At 37.1% G+C, this 18,954-nt stretch overlaps 1 protein-coding gene across 3 annotated transcripts in view; it reads right to left on the bottom strand.

The window, feature by feature from the left end:
• ANO10 (anoctamin 10) overlaps positions 1 to 18,954 on the bottom strand; it is a 134,731-nt gene that overhangs the window by 102,286 nt on the left and 13,491 nt on the right. For all 3 annotated transcript variants that reach the window (XM_085051210.1, XM_085051209.1, XM_085051211.1), the window contains exons 2-10: positions 16,576 to 16,749; positions 15,378 to 15,560; positions 13,811 to 13,945; positions 12,164 to 12,283; positions 9,017 to 9,586; positions 6,588 to 6,643; positions 5,030 to 5,104; positions 3,889 to 4,071; positions 355 to 546 (exon numbers count right to left, since the gene is read on the bottom strand). In XM_085051210.1, coding sequence (XP_084907336.1) covers positions 355 to 546; positions 3,889 to 4,071; positions 5,030 to 5,104; positions 6,588 to 6,643; positions 9,017 to 9,586; positions 12,164 to 12,283; positions 13,811 to 13,945; positions 15,378 to 15,560; positions 16,576 to 16,735 — 1,674 coding nt within the window. In that variant the 5' untranslated portion in view covers positions 16,736 to 16,749. The remainder of the gene's footprint in view (positions 1 to 354; positions 547 to 3,888; positions 4,072 to 5,029; positions 5,105 to 6,587; positions 6,644 to 9,016; positions 9,587 to 12,163; positions 12,284 to 13,810; positions 13,946 to 15,377; positions 15,561 to 16,575; positions 16,750 to 18,954) is intronic.

Here is an 18,954-nt window from a genome sequence, read left to right as displayed (position 1 = left end):
CCACACTTCTGAGATTGCATCAGAAGTTACCACTTCTAAAATACAATGGCTACAAAGAATAATAGGCAGTATCTGGAAGCTTTGCTTTGCTGAAGCTGCAACAGGAGTACAAAACATAGCCAAGAACTAAAGGAAAGATTTGCTTTCTTTTCCAAGGCAACTGAGAGATGTGGTCAAAAACCCCACCAAAAATATCACCGAGATATACAGCTGGATAAATTATATTCCAAGGCACTGAAGAGAACAAAGTACCTACTGAACTTTAAAGAGGCTCGTGGGACAAACATAAAGCTTTAATACTGTTGTTGAAACCTCTTTTAAACAACAGAATAGAAAAAATGACACCAAAATTACCTGCCAAACACCAATATTCGCTGTGGGTTCTGCAAATGGACGCTTGTAAACTCTGCACATCTTTAAGGCATCAGAGTATATCTCTGTGATGTTGTTTAACACTGCAAAGACAGCTGCCAGTGGGTAAACACATGAAAAAAGACTCACATAGCCAAACTGTAGGAACAACTCCAGGTAATCATCAAAAGTACCCTGAAAAACAAAGTAAATATAAGAACAACTTTGAAGATTAAAGAAATTAAAATCATTAAAAAAACCAGGAATAATACTACAGTTGTAAATATGTTTCCTCATCCCAAATCACTTGCTTGGAAACAACTGCTGATAGTAAACAAGACCATTTTAAAAATCTAATTAATGTAGAATTATTCAATCACTAAAAACTTCTTATAAGGGGAGGTCCAGTTTTTTCCTTCTGCCCAATGCATTTTCTACAAGTCACCCTTCCTATCCTTATTACATGAATTAACTACATAAACACATTCAACCTATCCAGGTTCCTGAGCATCTCAGTTAAACAGTAACAGAAGGAACAGTGAAGAACAGGAAAACAGCACCGTGCATTTAAACTGCCAAAACATTCTCCTGAAGCACTGTGGTAATAGAAGTCCTAGCACTTCAGACCATCCATGAAAGACCTAACCAGAATGGTGGGTTGGTAGATAGGTAACACTTTCCTGGTATTTATGCTTGTTTATTTAAAAATGGGTAGGATAGAGTTAGTGGCCCACTTGAAGGCTGAAATCTACAAGGCAGCACTGACATCTGAAATCAACAAATAGTGTAAACAAAAAACCCTATTTACCAAATCCCAACAGGTCTATCACCTGATCTTTAAACCAAGAATGTGGACACTTAAATGCTGATTAAATATTCACATGTAAGTGATCATATATTTGCATATTAGTTTTGTCATACTGATAACAGTTTGCTATGATTGCAGCAATTTTTTATGAAGAATCAAACTAACTGCTTTTAAAGAAAAAGTGTTCATAAACAAAGGATGGTGAAACACCACACAAAAGTTTAACTGGGATCTAGTGATCTTGTATTTACACAGACACATGTATTGTCCTCTCTGAAAACTGAAATCATGAAGACTTGACAGTAACTGAAATTATTACAACAACCACATAAAAGTGTTTTTGGCTCCATGCATTGGACACATGGTAATCTACCCTTTTTTGATCATCACAGGTGTTAACCTGACTGGCCTCTCTAACACCTAGTGCTTTTTTCCCCTAGGAAATAGAGAGAAGCATTAGAAGCCTGCAAGCTCAGAAATCAACATGGGGTACTCATTAGCGGCATTTTTCACTTGAGCTCATTTTCAAATTGCACAGTATAGTTGGGTCTCACAAACCAATCTGCAGACCAGACCAGGAAGAGCTACCGAACTTTTAAAGCCATTAAGATCTTTTCCTCAGAAACATTTCGTACAAACTCTAAACTTTACTAAAATCTTCCTTAGGGACATTTGCAGGAACACTCACTGGAATGGCAGCCACACATCTGTTACCGCTACCACTTTCTCAGACAATCATTCCAGACAGAGAGAGCTTTCCTTTGTGCTCCTCCTTCTGGTAACTGCACAGTATTCCCAGTGCTTCCTCACACTCTTCTTCTCATTTCCTTGCCCAATACCTACTGGCTTTTAGAATAGCAGAGTATGAAGTAAATAAGTATTTATTTTTCTCCTACTCAATTTATGAAACTTTGTGTAGAAAAACAGAAGTCTGAGACAATGTTAAAGAAATTTGTAACTGTGAAATCGGCAGGCACAAGATCAGCTATAGCATCAAGGAAACAAAACCAAGGAAAAGATTCAGGGAGAAAAGTAACTAGAGAAGTGATCCAGAAATTGAAAAAAAAATTAATTAAAAATTACTGCAAGATGTTTTTACATCTTAAACAGGGTTAAGGGCTGGATATTTGAAAAGTAAGTGAGAATGAGGACAAAAGCAATAGAGAATTAAATTTTGAAGAGTATGTGAAAGAAGGAAGGAAAACAAAAGAGACTGAAACACAGAATTCTGTCAAGACACCTCAGTTACTAAACAGTCAAATGCTTCCCCCTTGTGACAGTTTTAATTTTAGAAATATTCTTGCCTGCTGACAGCTCACCACTTGCAAACAAATCAGTGAGCTAATATCGTTTATTCACAAGTACAGCAAAATAATAATCTTTAGATTGAATATAAAATTAAGGCATTGATTATTCAGTATTTAGAACTGAAACTGAGGCTAGCAGTGGACACATCCAAGGTGAAGTCCTAACTCTACAATTGACCTCTTGGATCCCCGTGAAAAACTATTCAGGGCACAACAGTACAACAGGTGCAGATTCATTTGATCCAGCTCTGCAAAAGAAGCACTGGGCAATGTGACTCCAAGACACCACACTGGCTTTGTATGTGACAGCTGAGAATCAGAAGTCAGCTCAGGTCTAAGAGGCAGAGCTTATCTGTGTGACACACAACTTTGGGAGTTGTGCTGGGCAACATGCAGGTGCCATGCTGGACTGTGCTGATTTACCAACTCAGACACTAATGCAGGGATTTCTGCTGTGTTCTCCACTGCAAGACAGACAGGCTGTCTAAATTTATCCACATCTGTATCAAACGTGGGAAATACCAACCTTCTCACAGGAATGCATTTGAACAGTTTTTAAATTGAAAGGTGATATTTCTTTCTCATTTTCCCATTTCATGGCACTTCACGCAGGAAGAGAAGAATCTGCTATTGTATTATTTCCAAATTTCAAACTGCTACTGTCTGCCTTTTACATCAAAGGTACACTTATCTACATGTACTTCTTATTCTGTAAAAGCATAAATCATAAAGTATTAAGACTCTTATGACTACACTTGCAGCATCTGATCAAGTTGTCAGCTAGTCTGTAAGGCCTTAATATACACATTGATGGCCACTGTGTAAATTCCTTTAGAATTTTAAGTAATGAATTGCATGAAGTCTGCTAAATACAATTAAAAATTGTACTGGGTAGGAGGTGGTCAAGAACAGAACCAAGAAGACAGTGAATACCAAAGTTGTGGTTTCAAGAGGCAAGAGCTTCCTGCAGGAGTATTGTTTTGAAGAGCTGGTTTCTTCTGTCCTCCATTTCTGGCCCCATCCAGAAATGAGTGCTCTCTCTCAGGCTCTAGTTTAACTGACGATTTAAACTAGTACCACTGCAAAGCCAAACCAAAACAGAAATAATTTCCCTCTTCCCTATACTAGCCTACTCATCCTGGTAGCCTTTGGGTTACTTTCCAGTGACATGGGGTTAGGTCACACCAGATACAGCTGTTCATTCCTTCCCTTTTATTCTGGTGTCACTGGAATTCTGCACTCTTTCCACTTCTTGATCCACGATATCATACAGATGCATAAACAATACTACCAGCAACACTGATGAAGATGGAAATAAGCCTCCAGGCCAGGCAGCCAGAAATATTTTTGTTTGCGTTGGCTGATGCCTCTGTCAACTACAGCCCAGAGAAGTTTTAACCCTTTTACAGTAGCACAACGTACCAAATAGGTTCCCATTTCTTTCTCCATGTTGACTTGGTCAGCTAATGACAGATCCATATCAGTTTTCTGGGAACACATGCGTTTCTTCATCCTCCTGTTGTATCTCTTCTGGAGCCAGTAAGGAAGCAAGGATTCTGCAAATTGGTTGAGGATCTGCGAAGTTATCAGCAAAGTGGCCAAGCTCTTAAGTTCAAAGAAAGAAGAAAAAAAATAGAACTGTGATGAACCTATGATCATTTGCAATTCTCTGTGTTCTAGTAACACTCTAAGTTATTACAGCATGAAATAAAGGTCAACCTAACAAACTTAGCAATAGAACATGAAAATCATAGATGATCTATTTCCCATCCTTTGCTGGGTGCTGAAAAGGACTAATTAGGAGTTAGTAGTCTAAATATTTTGTGCATCTGGATGTATCTTGGAAACAGTACACCAAGTACAATGAAGGGTAATGCATATTTAATATATGCCAATGACAATCACAGAGCTAAATACTGAATTTTTTTCTATGCTTTTTCTTCTTGATATTACCGGAAAGTACAGGCAATGTCACAAATGTTGTCTGGTATGGATATGTCAAGTGTTTTGCTAGAGACCACTTTAGAGTAACAGAGGTCTTGAGCTGAAGGTCATGTTGTAATGCTCCTAATGTTTAGAGCAAAAATATTTTCCTTATACCTGATTTTCATGCATTTGAGTGTGAGAGTTGATTTAAAATACCAATTAAAAATTATTTTTACTTCTACTTATTCTCAGACACTCACTGTAGTCATAAACTTAATCATGACCCTATCATCAAGAGTCTCTCATTAAGAACACTACAGAGAACAACATGTTCTAACATAAAAGGAAATAAAGAGGAAATGAAAATTTCCCTGTCTCATCCGCGTGAGAGAATAATCAAACTTATTTGAAAACCATTCCTCATTTCTACAGAGAGAAAGAACTACTCTACTCTGTTACGATTTTGCAGTGTTAGGGGAACTGAAACATGGAAGCTGGATTTCTAAGAAAATATATGTGAAATACATTAATTGCCAAGTTTATGTTTTAGAATAACTATTCAATACTAAAGTCTGTTTCTATCAATCCTTTATTTTCACAGATTCATCAACATTCTTGGGATGTTCTTGGAACTCACCTGCCTCAAAAGCTTCATATCGAACAACACAAAGGCAATGTAGAAGAGAGATGCAAAACAATTTAAGAAGTTGAACTGCGAATAAAAATATTTTGTTTTAGTACTCAAGCAAAAGTTCAGATGCAAAATATCATCTAACTTGACATCTGCCTTGACTAAAATGGCTTCCATGAAGATGTAAACTGTCCATTAGAAGTTTCCTTACCATTTTTAAACCTTAGGTCAGAAAAAACACATTCTCAATACTGGTCTTACTCAATTTTTCATTTAACAAGCTTAATGCTTTCCTAAAGCAAAGTGTACAAAGAGAACTACAACTGAATTATTAAATGTGGACATTAAAAACACATTATCTTCTACTTAAGTTTCATTTTTTGGCAATTTCTCCAGAGATAACACTATAAAAGGGACATATTGATCTTAATTTAAGTAACGATATTGTTAAGAAATACTTAATCAAACTACATGCGTTGCATGATATATCTCTCAATCTGTACAAATGTTCCTCTACGTATATTAGTTGAGCTTTATGTTTAATAATTTCGAAAGGTTTTATGGCCAAGAGAAATATTCCCTACTCCTAAAATGAGACATAATTACAGTATGGTACTTGAAAAATCATCATCAAACTCTGAAGTTTTCTAAATTGCTATTAGTGTTGCAGCTCCTCTTCTGGAGCTCATGGACAACATAGATAATACTGGGAGTGCAGAAAGCCATTCATAGAGAATGAAAGCTGGGGGTAACTTACATTTGACATTTCATAATTTTTAACATCATTTTGTATAAATACCCTATGGGGGGAAAAGAAATGGTTCTAAATTTTTTGAGAAAGGCCGAGACTGTAAGTGATATATGTACTCGAGTTTTAGCTCTAGAGGTTACCAGTAACAGATGGGTAACATGGAGATTTAACACAAAAAAAACCAAACCAAAATAACAAAATAAACAAACAAAACAAACCCCAAATAAATACACACACACACATACAAAACATGGTGAAGGAAATATAGAAGGAACACTAAGGAAATAGAGGAAATAAAATACGAAGAAACTTAAATGCTCTTTTCAAGAAAGGAAACAAGACCATTAGGTATACTAAATAGACCAGCATACACTATGAACTGCACAGGAGCAGACTGATGGACAGGTATTTTCAGGTTCCTCTGACTGGTTGGTTGAATGTTAGAATAGGTGGAAATTAATACACGAACTTTTTAAAATATGGTTTACCATACAATCATGCAAAAATTGAATGGAATATTTCTCAGCTGAAGATGGGACCAGACCAATTAACAGAAACATATATACAGCATCCTAATAAAAGAACAAATCAATACAAATAAAAAGCCAACTCTCTACTATGAAAGAGGCATCTAGAATAGTCTGGCAGTTACTGCAACCACAATAGAAATCTTGTTTACTCTGATATTTGTGCTAGTATTTGGCCTTGAGCAAAACTGTAGGTCACTGAGGTAGTGCTAGGAAAGCACTAATAAAACACAGGACAAGCTGTCTTTTTAAATAATCCTAAAAGCTGCTTAGATGACATACTTACCACTAAAACCTTCAGAATTAAATGATTCTGATATGAAGATTCCAGCCTGTGATTTTCTAAAATACCAACAAAATTATTAATTAGTAAACAGCAGAAACTCCTGTCATGTACTAGACATTGCGATCCAAAACGCAGACACTTTTACTCCACATGAAAAGTACTTATCCAATAGTTTATATCATTCCAATACTTTATGGTAAAAAGAATTTGTACTTAAAATTTGTACTTAAAAAAGAATAGATTCACTTAATCTATGAAGCTAATCTGGTGCACAATATTATCATACATATCTTTTACTATGACTCCAGTATTTTTTCTACTCCAGAAGCTTTTCCTTTTATGTATTTCTTAATCTGAAGAGCAATGTTATAGAAGAAAAAACATTCATCACTCTTAAGACTTAGCAAAATGTGTCTAGTTATTGATTGCTCTTTGGCTGAAAACTAATGCAAGACTAATGTGAATATATAAAGAAAAGTAACAATACCAAATTTGATTCAAAACCAGTATATGCTCACAGAAATATTCCCATCCCTCTCCAAGAAATTTAGGTAAGACGCTACACTCTAAAGCAAGACTAAAGTATGTGAAGTTCAACAGATGCATTACTCATTCTAAATTGAGATTCTCAGTTCATTCAAGTTAAACTCTCTGAACCTGATGTTTCAGGAAAGCTGATTTACTCGCGGGGAGAAAAGGGAAGTGAAGGGGAGATTTTCCATTTCTTTCTGCTATTTTGTCAGATTGCACCTTTAAAGCCCTGGCTAAGCAGTATCTGAGAAGGCAGCACACTAGCACATGTTGTGTCAACAAGGGTGAAAGGAGACACCATCACCTACAGACCCTGCTCAGGACACAACAGCAGAGCTCTACTCTGGCAGGAGCATGAAGTTGGGTCTGACATGTGGAAAATGCATTCAAGTGACTGAATGCAATTTTTACTTCTAGCTTTCACTACACAATCAGCTTTCATGACAAATGGGTGCAAGAGGGGTGCTTAAAATACCCCAGATTGTTTCCCATGCTTTGTCAGTTTAGCTAAGTCAGATATTATTTGAAAACATGCCAGGTGGAAGGGAAGGTAGAACAGCCAGGTGAGCTTTTCAGCCAATACAGAGCATGGCAGCATAAACACACTGGATAGCAGAGAAAAGGCACAAGGTGTCCGTTTAGCAGGTTACATAAATACTGTCTCTGCTGAATATGGAACACCAACTTAAAACCAAAAAAATCTGGATTAAAAAAACCCTTGAGTTGCCTGTTAAAGACATTTTAGTCTACCTGACCAGCATAACCGGGTATTTCACAGAAATACTTTTTCTTGCAGTATAGTAAAAACAGTGAAACAGAACAGCCAACTGAGCCCTAGATATGAATTTTAAAAATCATTATTTAAATAAAAACTTTGAACAATCATAAACAAATCAAGAAATTGCTTGTTTTTACTCTCATGGCTGTCAGGTGGAATTTGCTGAGCAAATAATTTTGGAAAGAGCAACCAACCCTCACTTCAACATCAATCTCCCTTTTGCTTTATCTTTTTTCTGTTAATTTTCTGAGTCTCCAGCCCTAGTAATCTGGATTCTGTCCTGCAAATGAATGCCATATGGAGCTACACAAAGCAGTTAATTCTCCATTAGCTTAATCTATTAACTTTGTCTGAAAGTGACTTCACATGTCTGTAAAAGTGCTAAAATTCAAAATACACACTAGCATTTTACTATCCTTATGCTAGGTTGCAAAACACAAGGCCCAATCTGTTAAATAAGTCTCACACACAGCGGGGGGGAAAAAAAAGTAATCTGTCATAACATTCCTCCTCTTCTAAGAGTGCCCAGAGAAACACATTTTGTTAGGGATGTGGAATCCCAGTCTTTGTTATATATGTACCATACATACAACACTCTCATGTGACACTCAGTCAGTGGGCTTAGATTTGCTTCCATTATCTCAGTACTTCTGCCCTCTGCACAGACCTATCAGTATACCAAAGCAAGCCAGCAAATCCAAGTTGTGGGTGCAACTTGCCAAGATAGTCCTTCCTGCCATCCATGCACCTCTGAGCTCTTACCCTCATGCCCTCACCTCGCCCCTTTTGCCAGCACCATGGCCGATACAGACAGACAAAGGGCTAAGTCAGGGAGGGGGAACTTCTGTATCAAAGGCAGAGAGAGTTCGAGAAGGAAGACAGAATCACCCCTTCTCATGGAATGTCAGACTCAGACCAAATTAAACCAAATACGAAACTGCAATCTCAGAGCACTCAAAATATAAGAAGTTAAAATGGCCATCTCTTTTACCCCACAGCAAGAACCTACTTCAGGAAATTTCTTTAGCATTCTGTTGAACAGTAATATATTCTACAAAGAAACAAATTCTAAGTATGTGAGATTCTAACTTGAAGGAAGAAGAATGAACAACTTTCTTACCCCATGATGTTAAGAATTCAGCAGCATACCGATAGATACGGTTCATAATTTCAATCACAACAGCATAGATGATACTGGGCACATACAGCATCAAGCTGCTGAAGTTAGACTCATTCTCTTTGTGATAATCCAGAGCCCACTGCTCCAAGTCAAAGTAAATCATCATCACATACAGTGAGAAGTAGAGGCAAAGGCACACAAATGGTAAGGACACCAGATAAATCCGTAACTGTCTCTTAATACTTGAGTAGACTGGTTCCTCCCTCCCAGTGACAGGGTTGATACCCAGGACACCATGGAAGCCTGGTCTTGGTTCCTCAAACTGCCGTTTCATCAACAGCGTCCCCCAACGGTACGTCAGGATGGCGCAAATCCGCTTCCAAACTTCCAGTATCACAGTGGACCACAGGAGATTGAATGTGGCAAACATCACGTATTTGTCATAGTCTTCCCAAGCAAACACATAATAAGGAATCCCAATGACAGCCATTGGAATCAAAGCAAATGTGAAGTATTCTAAGAAGCCAAAGTAGAGAGCAATGGTTTCACCAAAGTAGCAGCGTATATCATCTGCAGAAAGAAATGAATCAATTAAGACAATGCTTTACACAGATGTCAGCACAATATCAAACTTAAACTTACATGAACTTACAACTTTCCACTGGCCAGAACATTTTGCTTCTAAATAACACAATGTATATTACTGCTTTTTCTTTCTTCCTTCACCCTTATTCCAAAAAGTCCAATGGTTATCTGAATTTTATTTTTTTTATGTTACTTATATACACACACATAAACATACCATACCATTCAGATAGTAAAGAAGTCAAATATCTCAATACTTACTATGTCGACATCAGATATCCAGAGAAGGGGGGGGACGACGCCCAACCAAACAGAAAACACTATCATTTTTGAAAACAGAATTGATCAATGAATGGCATGGAAGGCATTTGATGTAACAAAAACCAAACTTTAACAGCAAGTTACACCAAGCTTCTCACTGGCATATGTACTCCTGGGAAACAAATTTCTTTCAGCCTGCTCAGGGACAAAACAGGCTAGCTGTGCCTTGACAGCTTTCAAGGAACGAAAGGAACAGATGGACAGGTGTATCGAAATCCTAAACATGTCAGAACACTCAGGCTGAGTTATTCTCCTCAGCAGACAACTGATACATGAAATACACACTTGCTGTCCTAAGTTTGTCTGCTCAGGTGCTACAGAGACTTGAAAAGTACACTAGTAATGGATATGTTTCATGACAGATGTATTACCTCCAAGAAGACATCTCACCTTACTAATAACAAAAAATAATGTAGGAGCATTATTCACACAATCTAGAAATTATTAGATACAGAAATGCCTAGCAAACAGTTTAAAATGCTGAAATCTCTTATCTTTGGCTGCTTGGAAGACCAGATGGCTTGCATACCATTGCTCTGTATTTTCCAGCTTAACAAAACAGCCACAGAAGCATAACCTCTGAACTTGACACTGTAAATACAGTACCACAGTGTAGTACCTCTGTGATACACTATCACAACAAAACCTCACATGCAATACCAGAATATTCTTATGGCTTACAAAACACTACAGCAGAAGTTCACAACTGTCAACCAGATAAAAGTCTCTGAAAGCAAGAAGGAAAGGTAAACAGACAGAAGGATCAGCAGTCCAACATCGCTGTCAATCAAAAAGTCATTATTAAATACATTCAAATGCAGGTCATTAGCATCATTTCACACTCCAAGCACACAACAGGAAAGACATCACTGAATTAGTACATACTAAACAGGCATTTACTTCAAAATTTTGTATGGATTCAGTGTCCACCATAAAAAAAAAAAAAAGCCCAAAAAAACAACCAAAAAACCCTTTCTCACATAAACAGAAGACCAGCACACAATAAGGCTCCTAACACAATACTCTGGAGGCAGGCATTATCAGGCCAGATCTTTAACTTCCTGCAGCTCAGGAAAGAACCTCAAGCAACTGCAAGACCCAGCGATTTATAAACAGGCAAGATCCCAAATGCTTACTTTCTTATTTTTAAGTAAAGTGTACAGGTTTAGAGATTAGAACTGAACTTTAAACATTGACAGACTAAAATCATTTTCATTTTAAGATTATTCAGTGTCGAAAATACATGCAAGCGACACTGGCATGCAGCAACAGAGTCTTCATACAGACAATGAATTTAAAACAAATAGTTGTAAATACACTTTTGACACACCTACAACTCAAAAAAGCTTTGGGAGTTCCTGACACTTGGAAGCTTGTCAAGAGTCAATTTGAAAAATGTCTTGGCTTGGAATCATTCCCGCTTTACTGATCGGTGGGGAGAATTTGTGATGTGCAAATGCTGTTACATGGAAGCTCAGGGACACTGAATCTGCAGACTCTGGAACCATCAATTTTGCGAGTTTAGAACCATTTCAGGAGGTCACACAAACACTGAAAACGGAAAAACTTGTCCAACTGGTAAAAGAGCAATGGTCTAATTTCAAGACTCTACACTGCATGACCACAGTACAACTTTCAAGACTCTACACTGCATGACCACAGTGCAAATGCTGAGCCTTTGAACTGACCCCCAGCTCCAACTTGAAAACTATGACCAAAGGCCTATGGACATAGCTCCTGCAGCCACGAGAAAGAAAAATCAAGAAGCATTCAGTGCTTGACTCCAGAACAGTTTTACTGAGAGTCATTATACCAGAAGATGATGCTATACCCATCTTAGAATCAAAAGAAAATTCAGAGAACAGAACTCAACTTTGTATGTCAACAAGTCTGGAAATGCGGGTGCTTCCTTAGCCAGAGCTGAAGCCATTCTTGACTCCAAGATCAGTAAAAACAAGGGTGGGTAAAATGACTTTGAGTCACAAGTCACAAAGCAACTTGGGCAAAAAAGTCATGTTCGAGGAGGTGAACTGCAATGAGCAACTGGGGATGTTAAAAGCTAAATTCTTAGTGAAACAACAGACTTGGTACAGTACTGGCCTCCCGCACAGGAGTTCCTCTCCTGTAGAGGCTAAATACAGAAGTTAAGATAGACCTTTGGTCTTCTCACACAAACAGAAGAGAAAATTTCTCCAGAAGAAACCCTGCATTTTATTTGTAGTGGAGAAAGTGTTCACATACCTAAAGGTTGATAACCAACTTTCACTCGGCCATACCAGCTATGACAGAGCTTTTTCAACTCTTCTCTATCATGCAGAGGGAAAATCTGAACCAGAATACCACTGGTCAATAATCTTCTCACTAAAAGAGAAAAGGAAAAAAAAAAAAAGATACCTAGCACTCCTTCAAAGGACAGTGAAGTTGCCATAAGCAAACAAGTTACATTGTGTACTTAGCAAGCCTAAAGTTCCCTTAAAATACATCTAGCACTTACAGCCTTAAAAAATTGTCTTGTTAGTTAAAAATTACAGAGAGCAGTTACCCCTATTCCTGCAAATACTGTGCTGTCCACTGGAAGAGAAAGAACAACCTTCTTACATCTAATAACTGTTTCAAAAGTTTGCAATATAATCAGCTGCAGCTTCAATAACAGAAAGTGTCAGGGCTGAAATGCCATATGTAGTTTTGTGGGGATAGCCACAAAGCCATTGTATTAATTATGGGAAAGATACTAAAAACATTTTTTCATTATCAATTTACACTAATTCATAAATTACATCACCTCTTCACTGCAAACAAACTTCATATTCCACAATTTTTATTTAACTTTATTATGGAAAGCAGTACTACATGTGTGGATAAAGGATTAACAAACTACTCTGGAAGTTGCAACCATAGCAAAAAAGAAAGTAACTTAAACAGGGAGGCACTGGAAGCTGTGTGGCAGTATTTTGCTATTTCCCATCAGCATCTCCTTGACATAACTAGAAAAATACCTTGGCTATATTAAAAAATTACCAATGTAAACTCCTCTGACATCTGCGTTTATTTACATTCCTGAACCACTAACATGCACCGATCTCATTCTCTGATGACCAACACTAATGAATAAAGATAGCATTAATAAAAGGACGTACAATTATTAAGATAAATTCTCCTAAGAAACTCTAGCATCTCTGCCAACAAGTTAGTTCCAGCTACCATAAAAATAGCACCAGCTCTCATTGCTTCTTTATCCCATGAAAAGGAAGAGCTTTTGAAGTGGAAGATCAATGAAACCAAAAAAATGAAATAAAACTTCCTTCATGTTATGAAATATATAAAACTGGAGCACTGCTACTCATTCCAGTACTTTTATACAGAGAAAATCCAAGTATGTAATCATGTAATTTATAAAATAAAGATTTTTGGTACTAATTAAAAATAACGGATAACATCAACATGCACAAAAACTACCCAGCTGAAGAGAACATAAAGCCAGAGCTTCAGCATCACAGAAAGACTGAGCATGAAAAGCCCTCTGGAAGTAACCTGGTCCAATTTCCTGCTCAATGTAGGTCCAGGTTAAACTGGGCTGCTCTACTGAGGATCTAAAAGTCTCCCAGAGCAGAGTTACCCACAACCTCTTCAAATTTCTGTTCTAGTGTTTGATTAGCTATTGTGAAAAATACTTTCTTGATACCTATAAAGAATTTTTCCCTTACTGTGCATCCATTGCCTCTTGTCGTATCAGTGAAACAGTGAGAAAATAAATAAAGTTGGTTAAAAATAGTGGAACTTGAATGTCCAAAGGATTTCTCTTCATTACAGGAAAATTCATTTTTTTTCACCATGAACACTATCCTAAATCAACACAGTGAATTACAGCCAACAAACTACATTGCTTACCAATTGATTTTCCTGGGTACAGCTTTGCCTGAGGATATCCAGGGATCATTTTTTCATTTTTAGCTCTCAAATTTTCAAGTTCATGTTTGATGATGTACTGACATTCTGCCATTGTAAGGAAATTGTGATTGTCATCTAAAGAAAAAAACAGGTTGCATGAAATGGTGCAGCACAGGAATACAGTCAGCAGAATACAGTCAGCAGAACACAGAACCCTGGCAGCAAGTAACTACAAAAAATGACCAGAATCAGAAAATTACAGCAACAAACCTTTGTCCACCCCATGAATTTATCATCATGGAAATAAGAACCAGATTTTTTTGAGATTAAAAGCAATTTTATTTTCCCTTAGGAATAAGAAACTAAGCAATTGCCCTAAACACCCTAAGTAAGAAGCTAAAATATCAACAAAACTCTAATACAAAGAATAACAACATCATATTAGTTAAACTGGGCAACCAGAAATACTAGCAAGACAACACAGAACTACAGGGTTTCTTCTGTAGGTGACAATTTCTCTGACTGCACCTGGACAAAACTAAAATTACATTAGTGCTTTTAAAAAGAATAAACACCAGGAGATACAACTGCTGAAATACATATTTTGCTGTAATTCCAGCTGCTCCTAGAGATTCTGTCAGCAAGGACAGTTGGATTTGCATTAATTACATAAGGGCATGAAAGAAAATGAAGTGGCACTTTTGCAACTGACAAATCTGAAGGCTTCCCAATATCAGGATAGTAAGGTCACAAAACTAGAGACACTGCAAGAGTTACTGCACACAGCAGTGGTGATGAGCAAAACTGGCACTGAACAACAAAACTTCAATATTGTTTCAGACAGACCCAGGAACCTTTAAATTGAAAATGGGGTGAAAGGCATCACTCAAACAGGCACATTAAAAGTATCAGCAAGACAAAGCTGGAACTCCAATATTTACCTGCAGAGCAAAAAATTAATTCTGCCACTGTAGGAGGGTTAAATATCTTACAAGCAACACATTTAAAAGGACATGTTCCTGTGTTGGCTGGCACCTCCACAAAATAAAAGATGAAAAGGAACGATTCCACTAATCATGCCCAAATTCCACTGAATGCCTCTGTAGTGTTAACTAATTAATTGTTTGATATGTACATGCAACAGAGAAAAATGTTTCTGTTTTTTCCAGCTAATTATAAGATAATAAACCTCAAAACTGGCTCACAGAAAATAAATTGCTGCATTAATTCATAACATAGATTGTTAATCATAAAATCATGTTTATCAACTATTTTCCTTGTCTTATTCTCAAAGAAAATATTTCATACAAGTAAGAAACTATTTGGAGCATAGAAAAGTATAAAGAAAAAGACAAAAAAATAAAGCCATGTGATAGAAAACAAAATTCATTATATGGCCTAAATTTCCACAGTTAAAAATTAGTATTTTTTTCATGACTTGGTCTTCCTCTTGCTGCTCACAGTTACCATTCCAATGAATAGAAAGACCATAAAAGATTTAGCAGAGTAATTGCTTATATCCTTTAGTCACCACTTTGCAATGACAAAAATTCCTATAATTACTTACCTGCAAAATCTTTGAAAGTTTTTCTACTGCTGTATGTAAAAGCCCTCATTGAGTTATCATTGCATTCCTTCACCAAACCTACAGATTCAGCTCCCAGCAACAGCCTTAAGTGGGAAGCTCCAACTAGATAAATATTTTCAACTCCATTTTCCGTAACCAGCGGTTTAATCAGTAGCTGTGCACCTTGAAAGTAAAGAGAGGTAAAATAAGCAAGAAAATACACTGAAATTATATCTAAAAGCCTTAGTATTTTAGCCAATATATTGGCCCTAGCTAACAGGAGTGCTGAAAATGTCTCTTTTTAAGGGCGCAAAGAGTTAAGGTTTCAACAGCACCTGACATATGGTGCTCAGAATCTTGCAGGGTCACCCCCCGATTTAGCCCTGTTTCTGTCAAAGCACTCTCAACAATGACCTGGAACAATGGGGACTGTTTGGATCTATCCCCCTAAATGTTCACACCACAAAAGCAAGCAGTGCTTCATCAAACAGTCCCACTGGTTTCAAGCAGATTAGTTTTTTAAAACAGAAACATCCCTAACTTTTCTAACAGAGGCCTGAAAGTAACTTCGTAGTTGCAAATTCAACAGCTACCAAAATATTATTAACCATAAGCTATAAGCTGTAACTGCCATAAATAATGACTTTTTTAAAAAAGTCCAAGGAAGTCCAAATTAATTAGCCTAACTTCAATTCCCAAAAGCATTCTAAAATGAGTAGTGAAATAGTCTTTTTAAGACCCTTCATTCTACCAAAAAATATAAATAAAATCCCACACAAAGTTATCAAGGTTAAATCGCTTTCTGCTAACTTAATTTTGTTCCACAACATGGTACAAAGTTTTATGAACAGGATGTAAGGCATCTTCATTTAGGCAATGCTTGCCATGTTTCCGTAAGCAACAGGAAAAACATGTCTAGACAACTGCTATAAAAACTGACATCAAAACTACATTGCAAGATAGGTTATCAGGGCATCAGTGCAAAAAATGGAAGAACTCTAGAGCTCAACTGGCATTTGACCTTCAGCCAATGTTTTCATTAATAACACCATTAAGCACATTAAAAAAAATGCAAAACAAAATTGGCAAACAATCATTACACCACAAATGCCCTGAAAACTAATTTTCTGCATGTCTTCATATTATGGTGACAGCTAATTTCATTTCAAAGTGTTACAGAAGATCATACTGTACTCACCTCCATTCGCCTTTTTGTCCACAATTCGTTTAGTGAACCACTCTATGGTTTCCTCTTTGGTGCCTTTTGCAAGTTCAATTACTACCAGAGGTCTGAAGTTAGACTCAACAGTATCCAAGAAAGACCAGCTTTCCACCAGCTCTTTTGGTTTTTCCGCCATCTCTTGAGAGCTTGCTAAGTACAAAAACAAAAGAAAATGCAAATGCTAAAAAGTATTTGCTGCTAATCTAAAAACCACAAAACTTTACTGCAGTGAGCTACACAAGTCTGTGCACAGCAAAGACATAGGTGTGCACTTTTATGCACTTACTACTGTGACCAGGATGAGTAACCTCCGCAGTTGTCAAGATGCTACCAATCTCCCATGGCATTTATGTCCTACTCTCTAGGTAGGAAAACTGTTGTTGCTATGTATAGCAAAGCAATAATGAGAGGAAAGCAAATAAATTAAAACATATCAATAAGTGAAGCTATCCTCAAAAACAACAGCTTGCAACTTCTTACAGTGTACTTGTTAGCAAATGAAAACATTAACAGAACCTTAGTCAAGCAGGTATTTAAAAATCAGTAAGATTCTCATGGTCTGAGTATGCAAAAATTATAAGGAGGAACCTTGTAATTTAATCTTGTTAATCTTGTGAAGCTTTAACCTTACCAAGGAAACTTGTACCATCCTGGGTAGGTGAGTAAGGCACCTATCATATCAACAGGCAAATTAAACTCAAAGCACTTAAATGACTTTTTGGAACCTGTAAACCAAGTGTCCTGTGCCAAAGTCCAGCTGCAAAGCACTGAGCAGCAGCACACCCTTACGTGTAAATACTCCAAATTATCTAAGCAGGCCTTTAGAGACTCGTAGACCCATGCAGGTTGGAAAAGGCCTTCAAGATTGAGTCCAACCTTTAAACCAGCAATTTCAAGGCCACCACTAAACAATGTCCCCAAAAGTCACCTCTACAGAGCTTTTAAATACATTCAGGGATAGGGACTCAGTCATTTCCCTGGACAGCCTGTTTAAATGTTTGGCAACCCTTTCCATGGTGAAATTTTTCACAAAATTTTAATGGCACAACTTGAAGCCATTTTCTCTTGTCACTTGTTACTTGGCAGACCCCCACCTTGCAACAACCTCCTTTCAGGTAGTTACAGGGAGGGATAAGGTCTACTTGGAGCCTTGTTTTCTTCAGGCTGAAAAACCCCAGGCACTTTAATCTTGCTAACAAATTTCATATAAATTACTCTACAGAGATCATGATAACATGCTTCATAAAGCAACTTACACGTGTTGATATAAAACAATATATCTGGTAACTAACCTTTTTAAAAAAACAAAAAACCTACTACAGATTTAATTTACTAATTTTGAAAGTGAGAAAGTTTGGTGATTTTGGGTTTGGTTTTTTTTTTTTTTGCTACTAACTTGACTGAAGAAAGGAGTTTACCCACTGTCTTTAAGCAGTTTCTCCCCTCCTGTTAAAACAGTGAAAATACTTAATTTCTAAGGAAGTTGTTTTAAGGATGCAGTTCAGCTTTCATGACATCATATACTTGTGTGATTCAAAGACAAATCAGTCTCCAGTATTTCATATAAATTACCCTACAAAATACAGTGATATTGTAAATGTATGCCTGTCATAATAAACAAGTCTATTCACTTTTGACTGGCAGAAAAGATCTTTCAAGCCAAATTTCAGTGGGGTTTTCAGTTAGCTTCACTTGTCTTTTCACACACACACAATTGTGCAACATTCAGATTTACAGCTCTGAACCCAAATATGTGTGTCTTTAAAAGAAATGCACTGTAGTAATGAAGTATTTAAAAACATTTTAGATGCATATCTGCACAAACAGAATGAATCAGACAGAGGAAAACATAATCAGGGATGAGGCACTGCCACTGAGATTGTCAGTGGCTGACTACACTGTCTGGATAAGCCATTACACCTTAACGCTTCACTATCCACAATCAGGCGTTTGCAGGGTTTTGCTAAAATAATGCCCAACGCATTATGTATATTGCGATTCCTAAAGAATTTAAAGAATGAAAAGCACTAGATAATTATTAAATATGACCAAAGAATATTGCTTTGCAGAACAGTTATCTCTTGAAAACAGCCTTTTCTTATAAACAGTGTGCTCGCTACTCAGTGAACTTGGCTCCTATCACTTATTCAGACTCATTGTGTTTGGCATGCTGACAGCGTAAGAATCACAGAATCATCACAGCATGGTTTGGGTTTGAAGAACATGAAAGACCATCTAATTCCAAACCTCTGCCATGGGCAGGGACACCTCCCACTAGACCAAGTTGCTCAGAGCCCCATCCAACCTCATCTTGAACACTGCCAGGAATGGGGCATCCGCAGCTTCTCTGGGCAA

Source organism: Lichenostomus cassidix, chromosome 2, assembly GCF_008360975.1.
Source record: "Lichenostomus cassidix isolate B80296 chromosome 2, HeHo_3.0, whole genome shotgun sequence".
Classification (NCBI taxonomy): domain Eukaryota; kingdom Metazoa; phylum Chordata; class Aves; order Passeriformes; family Meliphagidae; genus Lichenostomus; species Lichenostomus cassidix.
Note: the sequence above shows the minus strand (reverse complement) of the source record. Positions and strands in the feature narration are given on the sequence as shown.